Consider the following 19,736-nt stretch of genomic DNA (forward strand, 5'->3'; position numbering starts at 1 on the left):
GGCGAAGGAGTTGGAAGGGAGAAAATAAAAAAAAATTAATACAAAAAAATATATATAATTTCTACTGGTGTCACGAACAATGTATTACGTTTCGATAATATTTTTGTTGTGAAATTGCACTTAGCTGAAGAAAACTATACAACTAGAGAAAAAGATTAGGAGGAAATAAAATAACAAAAATATTAACAAAATGTAATAATTGTCAAGGACCAACAGAAATAAAATATATATAATATAAACAAAATGTTAGCAACATCTACACTAAAATTTCACCAGCAGTATAAAGGTTCTAATAAATTAAGATAATGTACAGTTTTGTAGCCCAAGGTACATGTTTTTTAAACATTTTAATATAATCGTTTAACAATAGCTATACCATTACCCTCTGCCAACCCTCATTTACAAAAATGGCTATTTTACGCAATGGTAACTCCCATTTCTGTTAACTTTACGTTAAATAATGTGTGTGAGGCGATGAAAACGCGGAATGAATGATATGTATGTAAAAATATTGTATTTTCAAATAAAATATTGTGGAAGATTGTAATTTCTTTATTTAACAAAAAGTTAACATAAAAAGGCAAATTACATTTCGTAATAATGTTATCATGTATGTAACACAGCCATGTCTTTATAGTAATCTCCGAAAAATATTTCTAAAATTACATGGTTCGTTAGATACAAAAATAACCAATAGCCTCTCGTTACCGATGTTAACCATTGTCAAAATAAAACTACATTAAATAATAAAATATAAAAATCTCTATAATACAAGACAACACAATTTTCACAGATGTGATGTTAGGTTCTTTTACACCTAAAAAGTTACTACAACGATAAATAGTTTTATAACACTGGGTTGGACTATGTTTAAAATCAGATTTAACAATGGTTAACATGCACAAGCAGTTAAAACTAACTTAAAAATTAGAACTATTCATCCTGGCATTTTCGACGGGAAATTACATAAACATGCGGATTTTGACGATGGTTCCGAATAAAACTATGAGAGAGGCAAGTAGCTGCAGATCGAAGGAATAACTCTGTTCGTGTAATTTCCTTGCAAATCTATAAAATCGTAAAAGCTGAAAAAAAGTCTGTATCACGATCGCAAATTTTTATTTTATTATGGAAAAAATATATGTTCGAATCCATAATAAAACAAAACTCAAAACAGAATCAGATATAGTTCTATTTCATAAATACTCTATATACTATTTTCATATACTTTATACATATACATCTCTTTTATATATATTTTTATAAAACCATGTGTCACCAAGTAAAACTTAACTAAAAGACAACAAGTTAAAAACCAGTAGAAACTCACAGTGTAAGCATACAGTCTTTGTCTATGTATTGTAAATCAACTATTTCAACGCTACCAACTAAGTGATTTCGGTATACTTACGTATAAACGCAGTCTAACTTTTTTGTAACTAAAACAGAGTCTTACTGCCTTGTAACTTGTTGATTATATATTATATATCAATAGTGTATAACTTTAATCTTACGTGTAATTAGCGTGTTACGTTAAGTGGCAGATTACGATACGTAAATATCTCATTTAAAAAACCGCAAAAAATATACCAATCGATTTTATCAGCACCTAGGATTCAGAACCACATATAACACACTGCATAGATATAATAACAAACAACAAACAATAAGTTGTACTTTGAAATCAGGGCCCGGCTTCTAGAGCTTTTGCAGTTTTTTAAATAATACTTAGAGATCTGCGGTTCTTTATTTCTATGTCACAACAATAAATTTTTATCTCATTATAACGAAATTATACTTTATATTATTTATGTATTTAAGGCCGATACATTCAGTATGAAGGAATCTGAAACAAATAACACCGTCAATTTACCGTTGCACTAATATTCTTTCAGTGCAGCTTATATTTTAATTATGACGTCAAAATGATGGCCATGGTTTACGAGATTTCTTTACATGACCATTGTAATTATTAACACGCAAAAAATTATCTTTTTACGGTAATTATTCTGCGAGAAAATTCCAACAAACAGAGGTTTTAGTTGTATTTTTTTATTTTTAAGTCGTAAATGCTGTGTGTATGTTGGGTTACGTTTTAATAGTTTATGGTCCAAATCCAGCCTAAGCAAAATGCTCTCTTCACTTCAACATTTGAAAAAGCTTGTTTTGTTTGAAAAATTTAACGATTTATGAAGAGTTTTCAAAAGTATGAGGATCTACTGAAATGTTTTTTTTTGTGATAATTAAACTTAAGACCTTAAGAATGTTTGTAAAACTCAAATTTCTACAAATTTGGAAATATTTAAAAAAAACTAAAAAAATCTTATACTTTCGAGAGCTTTCGAAATAATTTTCATACTATTAAGAATTTTATAAAATTGAAAACACAGTTTATTAATTTGCCAAACGAATTTAATTGATTTTTTAAAAACTTCGAAACTTTTTCCACCTCTTCTTTTTCTACTTTGTTTATTTTAACATCATTTTACTAATTAAAATTCTCTTGTCTCCAATTTTAAAGATAAAAATTTCATAATTTACACACACATATAGTTGACAAAGCTCTAAAATCTAACGCAAAAATATGGTTTTTATCACCGACAGTGTGGCGTCGCGACGCTTACCAAATGTAATATTCGGCGATTTTCGAGTATTTGTGAAATCAATCGCTAACTCAAACGTATTTCATTATAACTAGTTAAAATATCAATTTATTTTAAAATTGTGTAAATTGTGTCGAAAATTTAAAGAAAAAATACTGTTTGTCAAGTTCATTTCCAAATTCATGACATCACAGTAAAATTAAAACTAAGAAATATTTTGTACAGTTATTTAAAAAGTATTCTAAATTGACGAATATTTTCACAAAAAATCGAAAATTGTTTTTACAATTACAATTTTTAAGCGTCGCGGCCCCAAACTGTCGGTGATAAAAACAAATGTTGTCACATCCTCGAGTTTAGTCAACTTTTTAAAAAATAATTTAAGACAATTTTGGGAATAATCTTCCATTAAAAATAAGCTGCACCGACTGGCCCAGCAGTCACTTCTATTTACACTACTAATACTCACAGTAGCCATGCTGCTACAAATCAGAAGATTCTGCTGAAGTTTCTCAACTGTCCACGCTAAACAACTCCTTGTGTAGCGCAGGAAACTCAAGATGTGGCGCAGATCTTTTGAGTTTTCCTAATGCATCCATGTGAAGCATACTTATCTCCCTGAAACCACCAAAACTCTTAAAAAATTCGTCCCATTTCGCACGATTTTACCTCAATGAAGATATTTTCGTAAGCAAGGCATCACAAACTGTAACATCCCCTTTAATGGGTATGCTATGGTTCCGGTCCAACTCAAGTCTTAACGCTCTCACGACAGCTTGGCTGAGTCGACTAATTTCGCCGATTCCCTTCAGACCCGGTCGATCTAAAAAAAAATCATTTGAATTAAAGTTTCGGTGGACATGTTCAAATTTTACCTGGAGAAAGTAAGACACAAGCTGAGTATAGAGCCAGTTCGGTTTCTGTGAGTTTCAGTTCTGCTATGCTTTTAGAAACTTCAAAAACACAAGAAACTAGCTTCATTTCTGCGGTGTCGGATGTGAAGAAGGCGTCTTGAGGGAGCATGGTATCGCCATAAAGAACACAATTTTGGGATAAGTCCAGATAACGAGACATTCTTATTATTGCCAGCTCAAAACTACCTGTGGGCGAGAAATTCGAGATTAGTGGCCAAAAAAATAAAGGATCGTTAAGTATGTGCCGCAACTGACTAAATAAACAAATAAATTTGCAAATATTACAGCGACAGAGTTCAACAAACTGAGGTTACATAAACTTTTGAAGTCTGTTGAGTTTGGTCATTATAACATTTGTGTGCTAACGAGTTTCTTACCTGCTTTCAATAAAACGATCTGATCGTCTTGTGACAATTTCATAAATCCAGGTACCATTTTAGCAAATTCGATGATCTGCTGTATGATTGTTGTGAGTTTTTGGGCACATTCAAGCCACAACTCTTCATGGGCCATGTTTTTATAGTACAAAAGTCGGGAGAGATCATGGGGTTTCCTGAACATCTCGTGAATATGTTCCAGGTTATATAAACACGTACGTGTATGTGCGTCTGATATTGTCTTCGATAATAATTCCGATATCTGACTTGGATCTGTAAAAGAGATTCGAGTTAGAAAGCACTCGCGAGCAAGAGTTTCAAACAATCAAGCATCCTACATGCTGCGGTAGGCAACCAGTAAAACATGCATCACCACCTCGGTAAAAGAAAAAGACACCAAAACAACAGCACACTGTTGTTGCACTTACTAGGCAAAGTGACAGGTTCACAATCATCCCCGCTTCTCTGCTGTGCATTTTGTGAACTGGTCTGTTGCCTAACTGTGTTAGTCTGTTGTACTGTAGGAGAATTAACGAAAGTGGTGCTATCTACATAACTGGGTACCAAAGTATCCACAGCCACCTCTTGCTTCACCGAAACCACCGACCCTCCAGACAGTGTCGTACTGGAGGAAGTCTGACTGACTCTTTTAAAAGAACGCGAGTCAGAAAGTGACGACAATGTCGTTTGTTTCCCGCCACCACCACCTCCACCACCTCCGCCTCCTCCACCACCACCTTCACTATTTGTGTTAGTATTCCCTAATAAATGACCAATTGGTATTTTCGTGCGTGGGTTGGAGGGACCGGACATACCTGTTGTTACTACGTTGGCCATTAAACTTCCCGTGTCGTTCAAGGCGTCCAAACCTGGCCTTGGGTCGTACGCCGTTGTACTGTCCACATAATCTGCTGAGATGTCGTAACCCATCGAATTCGCTTGAACTTGGGTCGTATTCGTGTAGTAGGCTGGGGTGTATGCACTGACATCGCTGTTATACGTATACCTTTAGGTGAAAGAACACAAGTTTCGATAACACAAAGAGTTTTTTAATTGGATGAAATCCTCGTTAAGGGATGAGTTTAAATACCCCACAAAGTTATAACAGTCGGCCAAAAACCATTTTCTCTCTTCGAAATCATCGCCAAAATTTAAACTCTTCGAACAAATTCTAAGACAGAAAAAGGGAAAGAAATGTAAATAAAAAGCAAAGAACTAAATTCAAAAAGGAAAAGAAAATGTATTAACTTGGGCTAAATTAGGCTAAGAACTGACGCAGATCAGTGCTAAATGAGAGCGAAAGTTTCTCTTTTGAGAATGTTATCGACAGAGAGAAAATTCAAACCAACCTTATAATTAATTGCAAGGTAAAATCTAATTTCTGAAATGTTAATTATGTTCAAGATTTAGTTTAATGATTTTATTTTAAAACAGTAATAAATGCATGATCAGTAAACAAACATTCACGTCATTACAATGATAGATGTTTCATTTTCAAATTGCTAAAAATTACTTAAATTACAAACTTTGTTATCATTGCAATGAAGTGAGGATCTAAGAATACATGACGAGACTACTTTCATTCCACGCACACCACTTACCCGCCATTATAATTATGATGTAGTTGGTCACTACTCGAAGGCGTTTGCTGTTCAAACACTGAACTATCAGGTGCTGAATCGCTTTGTGCCCTTAATTGTGCCCTATGAAACCTGACTTCGTCTTCTACCTTTTCCCGCTGCTTCTTCGACATCCTGCCGAATTTTACGGCTGTAAAGAGAAATGGAGACAAATCAGACCAAGCGAACCACAGATACTGCAAGTGTTCAAATAAAACACTGCAATTTACGGTGTAATAAAAGTTTAGAAGACTGTAAATTGTCTGGTATATTTGATCAACGTCATCGTATTATCGCGAGTCTAAACTAAAAATAAAAACTTCATATAGGAGCCAGGAAAGTTTTACAAAGCGCCGAAAATTGATGATAAAAATAGTGATTTAACAGGTGATTATGTAGAAAAGTTGGGTAAGTTATTAAAAATTTTAGTTCATTATACCGTCCGATTGTTGTAATTATTATAGATTCAATTTGATTGTACAAAGTTGGTAATGACAGTTTGATTATTTTACCAAAAAAATGGTGGAGGCGCCGGGTAAGAAATTTATTTATTTGTTAGATTGCAAGTAATATGTATTGATATAAAAAATAAAAAGTAGATAAATGTTCAAGGCAAACCCTGTAGAAACAGTTTTAATAAAAGACAAATAAAAACCAGTATTGAGCAATGTTAATATCTCCCGTATTTATGGTTCGTTTATCTTTACCCACATTATTGCACCTTCTACAGCAAAATTACCGCGTCCCTGAGTGTTATAACTCACACAGATAAGAATATTTAAGTTTCATTTTAATCTAAGGTCAAAAGTATTTTTCATCAAATTAAAACTGTTGATTTTTCCGTAAAAACAAAATACTTCTATAAAAAGTATCAGAGATTAAACTCAAGGTCCAAACCACTTAAATTTAACTAGAAATTAAACGACAGAAAGGAAAAGTGACGTCACAAATGAGTACGCTCTAGCTGCTTTTATTTTCGTCGCGATTCATTCTTAACCGCTTGTCAGTGTCGAAAGGCATTAATTCAATTTTAGCATTGTAACAGACGTCGCTTTCTTATCAGAACTATATTGTGGCCTTACAAAGGACAAGAAAATGTTGGAATATTTGTAAGAGCATCCAGTGCCGGACGAACAAAAGGGCGTGGAGTTTGGAAAAAAACTAACAGAGCACAAAAATAAGAATCCGAAATCAATCTCGTAGATAATTTAAGACTTTTAATTAATTCTCGATGTATTCAGGAGATAATTAGAGTCTGTGTTTCGACAAGAGTCCTGTTTGCGCTGATCGATTATGAATGATGAAAAATGCATAATCTCTTGTTTCCGAATGCCAAGTATTTCCCATTATGAAACTCGTTACGTTACCGTTCAATTATAACCACGAATCCGATCATGTTTCAATTTGCAAATAAGAAAAACATTGGCGACGACCCACAAATTATAGAATAACCGTTCCAAAGTCTGCATTACCGCAAATTACTAGTTAGCAGTAGCGTCATAGCGGAAAATTGATTAAAGTCGAGCGCACCGTTTAAAACTCAAGAGAAACTTTAGCCGGTGAAAATACGCCCGCCGACTCGAGAGGGGGAATAAAAGAACGTAAAACAAAAGTGCATTTTCCATTGTTTCCCCTGACTTTTTTCATTGGTTATGCTAAGTATAATGAGGTAAAATTGAACAATGCAATGGCGTTTTATTTAATAGGTTACAAAATGACGCAATGTGGGAAGTTAACTCGAACAATGCAAACATACATAGAAGAGACATTACAGTAATCCGAGCTAAATTAAGCGGCTGTTGCATGAACACACAGAACGTACATGGGCGCATATGCTATTCGCAATTGCATGGTAATTGTTGGAAAAGAGGCTTAAGTGAACCACAACTGCTTAACACTTCGGACTTTAAATGTGTTTAAACGCTCTATTTAAGCCGATTTATTTGAAAATTTGTCGGCCAATGTTGCATACATTTGAAGGGAAAATCTGAGCCAAAACTGATTGTTTCGCGGAGGTGTGAGAGAAATTTTAAGTGTGTTTTTAGAATTTCTGCAGGCTTTCCAAAAATAGCCAAAATGTGTAATAAGGTAAAAAAAAATTCTTAGATACCTACTTCTAACGATCCCCAAAAATTCTTTGAAACTCCTGGAGTTTTTATTGCAAAAAAAAAGCTAAAATCGTCATCCAAAAAATTAAAAATAAGCTTCTGTAATTTAAAGAACTAAAAAAATTCTTCACACTCTCTTGGATTCTGCGATTTCTTTGCACCAGCTTTGGTTTTTTCTGTTTTTAGAATATCTCAATATTTTCATATATCTGATATCTAGATTAATTAAATTTTTCTTATTACCTTCAAAATATTTCTTTCTTCCAATTCTTTTAGTTTTTTGAATTATTGATTGTCCGAATCTTCCTCACATTTATTTACGTATTTCTTGTGTCCTTTCGTTTCTCTAAATTCTTCAGCCGTTTTGAATTCGTTTTCCTTTTTAATTATTTATCTACCTTAAATCGTTCAAACCTTTTCAACTCTTTAAGAACCCTTAGGCCTGTTAACTCTTGCTTGAGGTTATTTGTGATTCTTTACATGTCTAAAACTCTTTAAATTTTCAAATTTCTTGTATTTAATTAGATTATTTATTAATAATTTATAATTTATGCTATTTAATAGTCTCCAAATTTCGTTTCCAAGGAGTTTTCAATGTATTGAATTTAGATTATTATGGTTGCTTAGGAATAGCACTCAAACTCCTTGATTTCGGTTTTTTAAACTGAATTTTGAAATTAAAATTAAAATTTTTCTGAGAACCTAGTTTTGCCATTTCTGATTCTGAATAATTATGTTAAAGATACTATGATCAAATTTTTATTAGTTAGCTATATTTTGAATTCCAAAAACCAAAGGCTGTTTTTATTCAATACCAAAAAATAAAGAAAACAAACGTATATGTATGTATTTCCAAACCAAAATGGGACGAGTAGTTTTGCCAATTTAAAACTATTTTAGTTTTATGGCAATTACCTACAGGCGAGGTGGTAATTAAAAATTTACGGTTTCCACTAGTTTCATTAAATTCCTCAAATTAATTATTCAAATTGAGACGGAAAATAATTAAATTCTTGTTAACAATTTGCAAACAACTGATAAAGCTAAAGTTTCTCAATGGAAATTAAACAAAAATAATTTATTATCGCTCGAATGTAGCGTTTATCACATACAATTTTATTTTTAATGCCAAAATTTCAGACATCCTTCACCAAAATCCGTAATTTTGGTAGGTATTTAATTCTACTGCTAAACCTATGAAATTTTTGAGAAATTACTATTTTAGAAATGTGGATTAACTTACCAAATTGCAAAATTATCGAACGAAAGACACAAATTTTAAATATTCTATTATTCAGGCGAAGCAAAAATGTCCGGCAACCACCACAAAAATTCGTAATTTTAGTACTACAGCTATAAAATTTGGAAAATTTAATATTTTTAAGTCGTGTATTTACTCTACCAAATTACAAGTTTGTTAAGCAAAACAGATAAATCGTAGAAATTTTCCAGCAGCAAAAGACAAAAAATTGTGGAGCGAAGCAAAATTTTCATACTTCTTTTACTAAAATTCGTAATTTTAGTAATTTTAATACTGCCGCTAAAAAAATTGGAAAAATTACCATTTTTGAGTCGTGTATTGACTGAAATTAAAGAGGGAAAGACTCAAATTTTAGAAATCTTTTTTTTGACAATCACTACCAAAGAAAAGACGGCAATTGGTGAAGACAAGTAGAATCAATTAATAAAAATGCTTTATGTAAAAGTCTTTTCGTTTTCGAAATAAAATTAATCGAATATTTAGTAAAAATTTTTCAGTTCGCCAGTGCATTAAAGAATATAATCTTGATTGTTTAGCAACGTTAAAAGGTTGGTTTGTTTTAGATGGATATTTTCATCAGTGGTGTTCCAAGTAAGTAGGAAAAGGTGTTTTTCTTATCGTTAGAAAAAAAATAAGAAATACCCAATTCGAATTTGGTAACTTTTTTGCTACAGCTATGATTTTACAAACAACTGACAATACCAAAGTTTCTCAATGAAAATTTTATTAGACACATAAAAAACAATTTATTATTATAGTTCGAATGTAGTTTTTATCACCCAAAAGTGTTTATTGTTGTAAAAGTGCCTTTATCTTAAAGACTCATTTCAAACATACATAATTGTCATTTTATTACTCACTTAACACTCCAAACTTCATATCAGACCGAATATGAAAGTGTGATTCTCTATGGATTATCGTCTTTGACCTTACGTGCATAATTATTAAAATAAATTATTTAGACCGCCCATTGATTATTCAGAACTTTGTGGATGTACAGGTGGGTTGTAGTAGAATTTGTAGAATCGATTTATTTGTCTGTGGACGTACATACCAAGAAGGTTATAATTTCCACGACCGAAAACACCCAAATGACATTTATAAATTGTTAAGTGCTACTCTGAACTCACGATTAAATATTTGTGCGAAAAAACCCGTCGAAATAAAGTAACAAATTACCTTGTACGGAAAGTGAAAATTCGAGAAATCTACCACTAGTAAACACGACAAAATTGAGTGTTTGCTATAAATTATCAGCTGTTTCGCAAGAGTAGATTAAGACAGATTAGCCTATTTCTGTCATTAAGTTGCAACAAAAACGTTCTCGCTATAAAACTTGTCAGATTTCCATCTTCACTTGCGTTTTTCCTCCCCGAGATTCGCGCTTCCAAAAAATCAAAAAACTCTCATGTCTTCATGCAAACAAAAATGAATAATGATTTCCTTATTTAACAAGCCGGAAAGTAATGAGGATTTATTGCAGCAATTCGTTACGTTCTGTGATTAACGGTTAACACATACATTTTAAAATATACGCCTGCTATTAAAATCCACACGTGTTCTCTATGTTAAAAAAACACACAAAAGAAATGAAAAAACTCACCGTCTCGGCTCATTCCCAAGCGAAGACATTTTTGTAGTCGACAATATTGACATCGATTCCTATTTACCCTGTCGACGACACAGTTTTTGTTTCTAGGACACTGATAGTTTACAACTGAACTTTGTGATCTTCGGAAAAACCCTTTACAGCCCTCACATGTAATGACACCATAGTGAACACCGCTGCTTTTATCCCCACATACTTTGCACGGGATTATCTCGATTTGTGCTGGAAAAGAAACATGTTATTAGTAAAGTTAAACGATGCTGAAAGTGGCTAAATAGCGCAAGAGTAATTTGTGACCTATTTCGCTCAGAGAATATAAGCCACGACCTTCGCGGGATTAGATTGAAAAGAATTTGCTCGCAGGAAATGTGCACTTTCCAGGAAAGCTCCTTTTTGAAACTTTTGGAGCCGGCCCTGTTGCCTGCATTCACGATCCAAAACATGTTGCAGTAAATTGCAAAGCGAAAGACACAAATTTTAGATTTTATGGCGAAGTAAAATTTCAGCAGCCTTTACTAAAATTCGTAGTTTTGGTAATTTTAGTGCTACAGCTATGAAATTTCGGGAAGTTACTTATTCAGAGTCGCGTTTTAACTCTACGAAATCGCAAGAATATAGACCAAAAGACACAAATTTTAGATTTTTTTTCATTTTAAGACAAAGCAGAAATTTCAAACTCCTTCACCAATATTCGTAATTTTGGCAATTTTAGAGCTATGAAATTTGGGGAAATTAGTATTTTTGAGTCGTGTATTAACTTTACCAAATTACAAAATTGTAATAAAATTTAGGAAAGTTACAATTTTTGAGTCGTGTATTAAGTCTAGTAATTCCAAAATTGTAGAGCAAAAGTTACAAATTTTAGAAATTTTATTTTTAAGGCGAAGGAATTATTTCAGATATTCTCCACTGGAATCCGTAATTTTGGTAATTTTTAACTACAGCCATGAAATTAGAAGAAGTACTACTTTTTAATCGTGTATAAATTCTACTAAAATTATTGAGCAAAAGAAACAAATTTTAATTTAAGAAAAATTTCAGACATTATGTGCACTTTGCAGAAAAAGCCCTTTTAGAAACTTTCGGAGCCGCCCCTGTCCCCTGCATTCACGATCCAAAAGATGTTGCGGCATCAGAAATGCAAAATTTGTGCTTATCTTGCTAGGATCATTTTTCTTGCGCGTTGGACAGGTGAAAGTTTGAGTGCTTATGAAATTTTCAAGTAAAAACCAAACATTTCATAATTCGTCTGGAACTATTTTGATAATGGCTATCAAAACTAGTAACAACACTGATAACGTAAAAACCACAGAAGTAATATATTTGTGGCAATCACAGTTGTTAGAAATATCAAACTCGAAAGACAGTTCGGAATCACGGAAGCTTTGGAATTTGAAATCAGTTGGCAGCTCTGCTGAATATGTCAAAGCGTTTGTTTTTTTAGATATGGTAATTGTTTTGGACGTTAATCGAGATAGACAGCAGGGCTCCCAACTTTAACACCGCTTTAATTCAACCATATGTTATTTGTGGCAGCAAAGAGGATTATCATATTTCATTATCCCACTCAAGAACTGCAAAACATAATTAATTATAAACAGCAGTTCCTGGAGTCGGATTTTTGAGTTCGTCCTTCAAACTGACCAGTCGATTTCGGAGCTTTCAACGCTACCTCAGACAAGAAACTTTTCGCATGCCTCCCACCACGCACACTTGCACTCTTAGTTGCCTACATTAAACCTTCCAAAATTGCGCAACTTTAAAATGCAATAAAATAACTCATTTATACGAAATAATTACATTAAGTTGAAACATTATTTCCCCTTTGTAAACTTTACACAAACACGGCTATAAACTCGAAAGTACGAAATAATAATAATTCGGAAGCACTCTAAGAATAAAATTCAGGGCGTGTCTTCTATTATCACTTATCACAACAACTGTAATTGTCTGACTGATTTGAATGCGGTGTGAAAACGTTGGCAGGAAGTAGATATCATTTATTTCTGCAAATTAATTGTCAAGGTCGTGATTTGTTGTGGTCTTATTTTAAGAACGTGATAATACTCGGCCAATATTTATTTAAAATTTAGACAAGATTTTGTTCAATTATTTTTAGTTGTGTGAGATATAAATAGATTAAATTTCGTCTCGCGATTTAATCAGTTATCATCACAGACTCATCGACGCGTCAATGAAACGAACTTATCGGACAAATTTATTTACGGTTGTAGTATTTTTGGAGGGAAATCTCGGCTATTTTCTATGACTAGTAGTGTATAAAGGACTTTATTGATTGACACCACGACGCAATAAACGCCGTGCTTGAGGCGTAAATAAAGAAGAAAACTTGGGCTATAAGGAAAATAGCCTCAAATAGGACAATGCTTTTGTTTACGGAAGCTGAGCCACGCCAAAATGGCGTAGCCAGGCGCCATAAATACCCAATTTAGAGTATTGTTGGAGAGTTCAAAAGAAGTATTAATTGTAGTGCTCCGAGTTAACGAAGCTTTTTACTGACAGTTTATATTACATGCTTCATTTGAACTATTACCGACGACTAAAAAAAACACAAATTACTCCTCAGACAAATGGGGAATACAGTGAAAGTCAATTGTAGTGACCATTATCGGTTAATACTTCTAAGACGCTCTTGCTAATTAATGATGGCTCATTCTAATGATCCAATGAATAAATTAGAAGAAGGTCATAAAGCTGATTTAAAACAGTAAATAAGATGCTTTAAATTAAACGCGTGGAGAAAACTTTATTGGAATAATTAAACATAAGTGCAGATTTGTAATTTTGTAAAATGACAGCACTCTGCCCAAATCACCGCGATCTTAAGTTTATCGCCTTAATCAATGAAGGAATTAAAAAAATTAAACAGTTTTTCGGTAAAATTTTCCAACGACATGATTTATCTCCCGCTATTAAAATAAAATCATAAAAAATTCGTGAAATTTAGCCTGAAGATAAATCCTAAAATAAATTTTACATCACCTATTTCCTCTCGTAATTATTATTTAACAGTGAAAGTTGCCCATATAAACGTGAACGTCGAGCATTATGTGAGTAAAATATTGCAGGGGAAGTGCGCCTAAATTGTACCACAGCTCAGTAAAAAGGCGGCGGCGGGACTAGAAGGGTTGGCAGCCCTGTTGTCAATCGAGAGAGAACTTCAAAATGTCAAAAAACGCTTTCTAGATGTTTTTTTTTGCAACCAAATGAATCAGAGTTAATAAAGTGAACTGTCAGCTGTCAGCTGCGTTATGATTTAATGAATGAAATAAATGATTTAATAAAAATGAAAACTTGTTTAATCGGTAGTTACTTTAATTTGTGACATAACCTCAAGTTTTTCGTACTTTTCTTTAAATGTTCAAACCAAGACGTACGTTTTGTTAGAAGTTTAGGGAAAAAAAATCTCGAGATTAAAAAGTTGTGAGGAATTTTATAATAATTTGAATTCTATACAGAAAATATGTTGCATTTTGATTTCAAGTAAGTATTAGCGATTCACGTTCGGCAGAAGTAACTAATAGATACTTTTGTGTCGCTACGTTAAATTTCTAAAATAACTAGGAATTAAACATTGGCATCATTGTCTATCAAATAAATTTGTCATTCAAATTTGACAATACAACGAGATGGAATCAACTATTTATTACAAGCCAAGCAGTTTCAAAAGGAAGAAAACAGGATCGGAAGAAACAAAGTCAGAAATTTACGGTTAAATTCAATTTTGCAAAGCACACCAAACAACTGGAAAAACTTTGTTTCACACTGCGAAAAATTAATTAAGCAAGACTGGACAGCACTCATGGAAGACGCAGCTGTAGACAATATTCCACCAATCATTGTACTACTAGCAAAGTCTGATTTGGAGTTCTGATGATTTTCTTCTTTTTCGTTTGGAAAATAAATATTTACCTTTAATGACAAACCAAAAACTGTCATTTGGATGACATCTGTTTTACAAGACATTACACTAGAAAAATTATAACCTTAGTTACACAGCTCAAAAATAAAAGTTACTAATTTAGTTACTTCTACCGAACGTGAATCTTTAATATCTACACCAGAGCTCATTACTATCGGTCCACTCATTAAAAAGTTAAGTTGGCAGCAGCCGCTAGCAATTTTTATCGGTAACAATTGGCAGTAAGAGCGTTTGACCTTGACGCAACTGTGGCATGCGTAAAGTCCGTTTTTTCATTAAAAACCCACCAACACCGCACTCTCCCGCCACTTTACAACCGGCAACGTCGTCGATGGTGACTTTTTGGTGATAAAATCAAATAGGTTAGTTGCCTAATTGACAATTTGATTACACAAAACGGCCTTTCAGGCTGTGCCGAGTCTTTTCACCATTAAATCCTTTGATTTGCAATCCAAAAGGCTGTAAAAGAAACGTTTTTAACGGAAACACTGCCTAATTTTCAGAAATATCAAAAATTTGACAATTATTTTCTCACCAAAAATCTCACTAGGCAACGTTGCCGGTTGTAATGCGGTGTTGGTGGTTTAAAAAAAAAAAAAAACGGACTTTAGAAGCTAATCGTCTTGCATAACATTGCCAAAACTTGTTAAATCTCTATTAAAAACTTTCTGTTGCAATAAATGTTTAATTAGTTATTTATTAATACACTCAATTTTGACGTGTTAACCTCAAAATTTGCTTCATTAAAATTTTCCCTAATTTTCTCCCTAAAGATTTAAAAGCCTGATTTACACCCAAAAATTTTCGAAAATTTAGACAGAAAAGTGGACTGATAGCAATGGGCTGGACTTTACATAAAATAATAAAATAATTAAACTGACTATTGTTCCTTCAGTTGGTAGTATTGAAAAAACAAATAAAAAAAACAACATTTCGAAAATTAGACAATACAAATTCACTGTTGCCAAAATCTACATTTGTCATTGATTGTCGAGACACCTATCACATTTGCCAGTCACGCCAACGTTCAAACATAATCTACTGGGGTTGGGTTGGCAGCCCTGTTGCCAATCGAGAAAGAATCTCAAAATGGCAAAAAAACAGTTCTAAAATGTCAAATTTGAAACAGTAGGTCCGCCTTCAAGATGTCTTTTTTGCAATTAAATAGATCGTGGTTGCTGTGCGAAACAAGGTGGAAGTCGTGTGTAAGTCAGCTGTCAGTTGCGTTACAATTTATTAAATAAAATTGTCAATAATTTGATAAAATTGAAAACTTGTTTACTGACAGCAATCGGTACTTTATTTTGTGACATAACCTCAACTTTGTCGTATTATCGTCTGTTCAATTTTTTATGAAGTTCAATAATTTTATGAAAAAAGTAATAATAAAGTTTCAAAGGAATTTTAGAGTAAATTCTAATTATACAGAAAATTTTTTGGATTTTGTTTTCAAGTAAAATAATTAAAAATTATAAATTATAAATAATTTAAGAAACAACTGAAACAGACTATAAATTAGTTTCTTAAGTTGGTAGCACTGAAAAAACAAATAAAGAATCAACATTTTGTAAATGTTTAAACGTCACTCATCGATTGTTTATTCAGTGTTGCCAAAACCTACTATTGTCATTGATTGTTGGGACACTTTTGACATTTGCCAGTCACGCCAACTTTAAAACATGAAATGCTGGTGTTGCTGTACAATTTAGGCGCATTTCCCCTGCCGCCAAAAACTCAGCCGGACAACAATGACTGTTGTTTTAACCTTTTTGGACAATGAGAATATTCTTGGAATGAGAAGAGCGTTGCATCAAATGACAAAATCTCGTTTATTTTTGGTACACCGTTGTGTAACCGGCATTTTTCCTTTTTTCATAAATCTTCCGCTGTTAAACGCGTTCATTGTTTGGAAGAAAACAAAACGTAAAAGTAAACAACGTCGATTTTTGAAGTTATGTTTAAGTATAAGTTTTGGTATCGGGATCGAAAGTGGTGCGACATTAAAGGTCGATGACAGTTCTTGTCATGATCGTTATATCAGCTGTTTGTAGTCACGAACCTCTGATGGAATTGGCGCTCTTCTTGTCATCTTTGTCGTCGATGTGGGGCGGTGGGGTGGTGGAATCGGTAGAGGAAATATTATCCGGTCTAAGATCTCTTGTATCCGTTTGCCAACTGTCCCCACCACTGAACAACTCTTGGAAATTGTCCATTGTAAATTAACAAAAACACTGAAAACGTTCGATCACTTGCACTTTGAAAAGGTCCAGAAGTGCGGTGCATGGCGCAGCCAAAACGGCCAGTTTAGCAGTATTGTTAAAAAGTTGGTTAAGCACACACTATCACTTATTTAACGCAAGACCGGTGATGGAGTTTAAGGCGATTACAAACGTCAATTTCCATGGCAAAGCACCTGAAACTAAGAAGACACGGACGAGGGAGATCGATCACGTTTTTACAATCAGAATGAACCACCGAAGCACCGAGATTCGGGTTCATTCTGCGGAGTGCCGCTCTCTTCACACAGGTTGGTGCTAATCAATTTGGGATGGTTCATACATGAGTCTTTACTCAGTAGGAGTGTGATAAGGCGCCGAACAAGGGGTCATTGGTAAATTCAACAAAGTAAAATCTGGCTGCGCGCGGGGTCAATGACCCCACGAGTCACACAATGTCATTGCTTGTCGAAACAGAAAAGAAACACGCGAGAAATTAGCCAAAAAGGCCTACCAACCTGAATTTTTTTCGTGCGAGGTAAAATTCGGAGAGGGCGGCACATTAACACGGTTTATTTAGTTGAAACCAGCATAAAGTACGACGGTTGTGTTTGGAGGCGCGGCAAAGCCATTGAACTCTAGGTTGTTCACCGCCGAATATGGTTGAGCGAGAGATGCGATCGTTAATACAGGAGAATTCCGAAAAATGACCACCAACGGAAAAATCGCGCCCAAGACAATGTTGCTTGCGCATCGACGTCTATTTTTACGCGAATGTGAACGACCGATTACGATAAAACAACAACATTATCAATAATCATTAAAATTTAAGTGCACGCGGAATCTTTTTTATATCGGACGATGTCGCCCCCGCAGTGCTGCCAATTGCAATCCCCAAAATCCCAGATTTCAAATAATTACGAGTTTCACTTCGAATTTAACAGCGTGTATTAGATTGCAAAACACCTCCACCCAGGCTCAGTTTCACTGGATTTTCCGGAAAATTATTATCACACGAACGAACACCACTCGGGCCGTTATTACAGGTAACTGTCACTCACTTCACTCAAAAACTGGGAAAAACGGACACCGTCAAACCGGGATTTTAATTCAATTCCCAGTTCACTGCGCGAGTTTCTGGTTGCGGCGAGCTTCGCCGTCGATATCTTGCGTAAAACCGGCACATATTTTGGACATTTTTTAAGAAAGTCTGCCCTAGCAAATTGTCCATGTATCTGTGTAGTAATATGGGAATTCACTCCGAGTCAGGACCGACTGAAAACTTGATGTCCTTATCTAACACATTTGATGTAAATAAAAACGTAGGTCTTAGCGCCGGCTCCGTGACGTAGCTGTACCCCCACTCAGTCGCGGGTTCAACGACCCCTACATATATACACTATGATTGTGTACACTCTTCGGACTTGATCGCTCGATATCGATGAGCTTCGCTTTTTTTAATAAGACGAAATTTGTCCTTTTCATTAGCGGGACCATCTACACCTCGTAAGGACAGGACCGGACTTCATTAGAAACATACCCAAATTCCTAGTAACTTTACGCGAACACAATCAGCGCTTCAAATTTCCCAATTTATTAGCAACGTCAACACTTTCATAAAAATTAAACAAAAAGTCATAATTGGCCATAATAATGAAATTTAATAGCAATAAAAAACAAAATTGATTTTTTACTCCCGAGATCGCGAGTTCTAAATAAGAGTTTTAAACAAATTCTATCATTTAAAAGTACGAGATTTTATATAATTCTGTTGCATGTAACTAAATTTCACTTAATACAATTCTTTTGAAACAGTTCCTAGATATTTTGACAATTCCATAAAAATATCAACATAAAATTGCTAATTTTAGAATTTGTTATATCAAATGTTAATTTTACTATTTTACGATTAGAGATTTGCGAGAGCTTCAAAGTAGATATTTTAATACCGTTATCTATTTTAATTTTTTTTAATTTTAAGAATATTCTTATCATTTTTTCTGCAGAGAATTTTTGAAGGCGTCAAATTTAAAAGACTGGTCTGTGTCTAATATTCTGGAGCTTCAAAATGTTTGCCCTTTCGCGACAACCTAAAACTTTAAACGGTTCTTATTCGGTTATTTATTAACGTACGTTAAAAATTCGCACGGTTTTGAATTATGCCTAAAATTCTGCGTTAAATGAGCACAAGACATTAAGTTTGCTCCATAAATAAACGAGGTATTGACCGAATTAAGTTTTATCCTGCCAATTTTAAAAATCTAAATCTGGCGGAGCTTTCTTCGCCACATAATCATACTGGGAACGAAATACCATAGAACTTTTTTATTCGGTAAAGTTGGTTTGGCTCTTTTAATTGGAACGTTTCTAAAGATTTTAGAAATTGAAGAAATTATTTTACATAAACTCTAACAAGCTCAAATACATATTTTACAATTTCAGGAACTGCCTGGAGAACACGCACATTGCAAACTATCGATGCGACAACTAGGAAATCTCGGGAGTTTCTAATTGCAATGAACTTGAAATTTGGAAAGTTTTAGATAAAGAGCCATATTATACGTATTAAACTTTTTTTCAGATTATATCTACGAAACATGAACGCGACCCTTTATAAATATTTCAATCACACTTTTACTATCCTGAAGATGAAATCACGGCAGACAAAACCCATTTCATATTTTTCAAATGACTGCTATTGGGATAATTCTCTTCAATTTTCCACAATGAAGTGTTAAAGTACACGCCATAAACTGAGAAAACCATTTACATTTTTATATTGTTGCCATTATCTCAAGCTATTATACTAGTTCGTTTAATTTGGAGGCTACAATATTGACTTTGCTAATCCGGCATTGGGATTAAAACGAGTTCATTGATCACAGCGATGACTGTATCAAAAAAAATCTAAATATAGCGAGGTAAAAAACCGCAAACTATCAAAATATCCCCATTCCGTTCCTGCAGAGATGCGCAAGTGTGATAAAACAGGTGGAAACTGTGGAGAGATAAGGGAGGCATTGACACCGAGGACGATTCTCGTTTACACGATCGTGTGACCGATTACAGTTTTCACAGGAAAATCC

At 33.8% G+C, this 19,736-nt stretch overlaps 1 protein-coding gene across 6 annotated transcripts in view; it reads right to left on the bottom strand.

Annotated features, from left to right (window-relative positions):
- Positions 1-531: 531 nt before the first annotated feature.
- Positions 532-19,736, bottom strand: part of Hr3 (nuclear hormone receptor 3 ROR-beta) — a 71,580-nt gene continuing 52,375 nt past the window's right edge. For 3 of the 6 annotated variants that reach the window (XM_088033874.1, XM_088033884.1, XM_088033868.1), the window contains 8 exons: positions 10,486-10,713; positions 5,496-5,664; positions 4,710-4,900; positions 3,895-4,167; positions 3,479-3,703; positions 3,273-3,426; positions 3,073-3,221; positions 532-1,846 (listed from right to left, as the gene is read on the bottom strand). In XM_088033874.1, coding sequence (XP_087890000.1) covers positions 3,116-3,221; positions 3,273-3,426; positions 3,479-3,703; positions 3,895-4,167; positions 4,710-4,900; positions 5,496-5,664; positions 10,486-10,713 — 1,346 coding nt within the window. In that variant the 3' untranslated portion in view covers positions 532-1,846; positions 3,073-3,115. Of the gene's footprint in view, positions 1,847-3,072; positions 3,222-3,272; positions 3,427-3,478; positions 3,704-3,894; positions 4,168-4,322; positions 4,656-4,709; positions 4,901-5,495; positions 5,665-10,485; positions 10,714-16,493; positions 16,690-19,736 lie in introns of those variants that run through there. The other 3 variants (XM_088033892.1, XM_088033860.1, XM_088033852.1) reach the window with 3 other exon arrangements.

This window comes from Gnatocerus cornutus, chromosome 1 (genome assembly GCF_029298725.1).
Source record: "Gnatocerus cornutus isolate USDA-ARS CGAHR chromosome 1, icGnaCorn1.1, whole genome shotgun sequence".
Taxonomy (NCBI): domain Eukaryota; kingdom Metazoa; phylum Arthropoda; class Insecta; order Coleoptera; family Tenebrionidae; genus Gnatocerus; species Gnatocerus cornutus.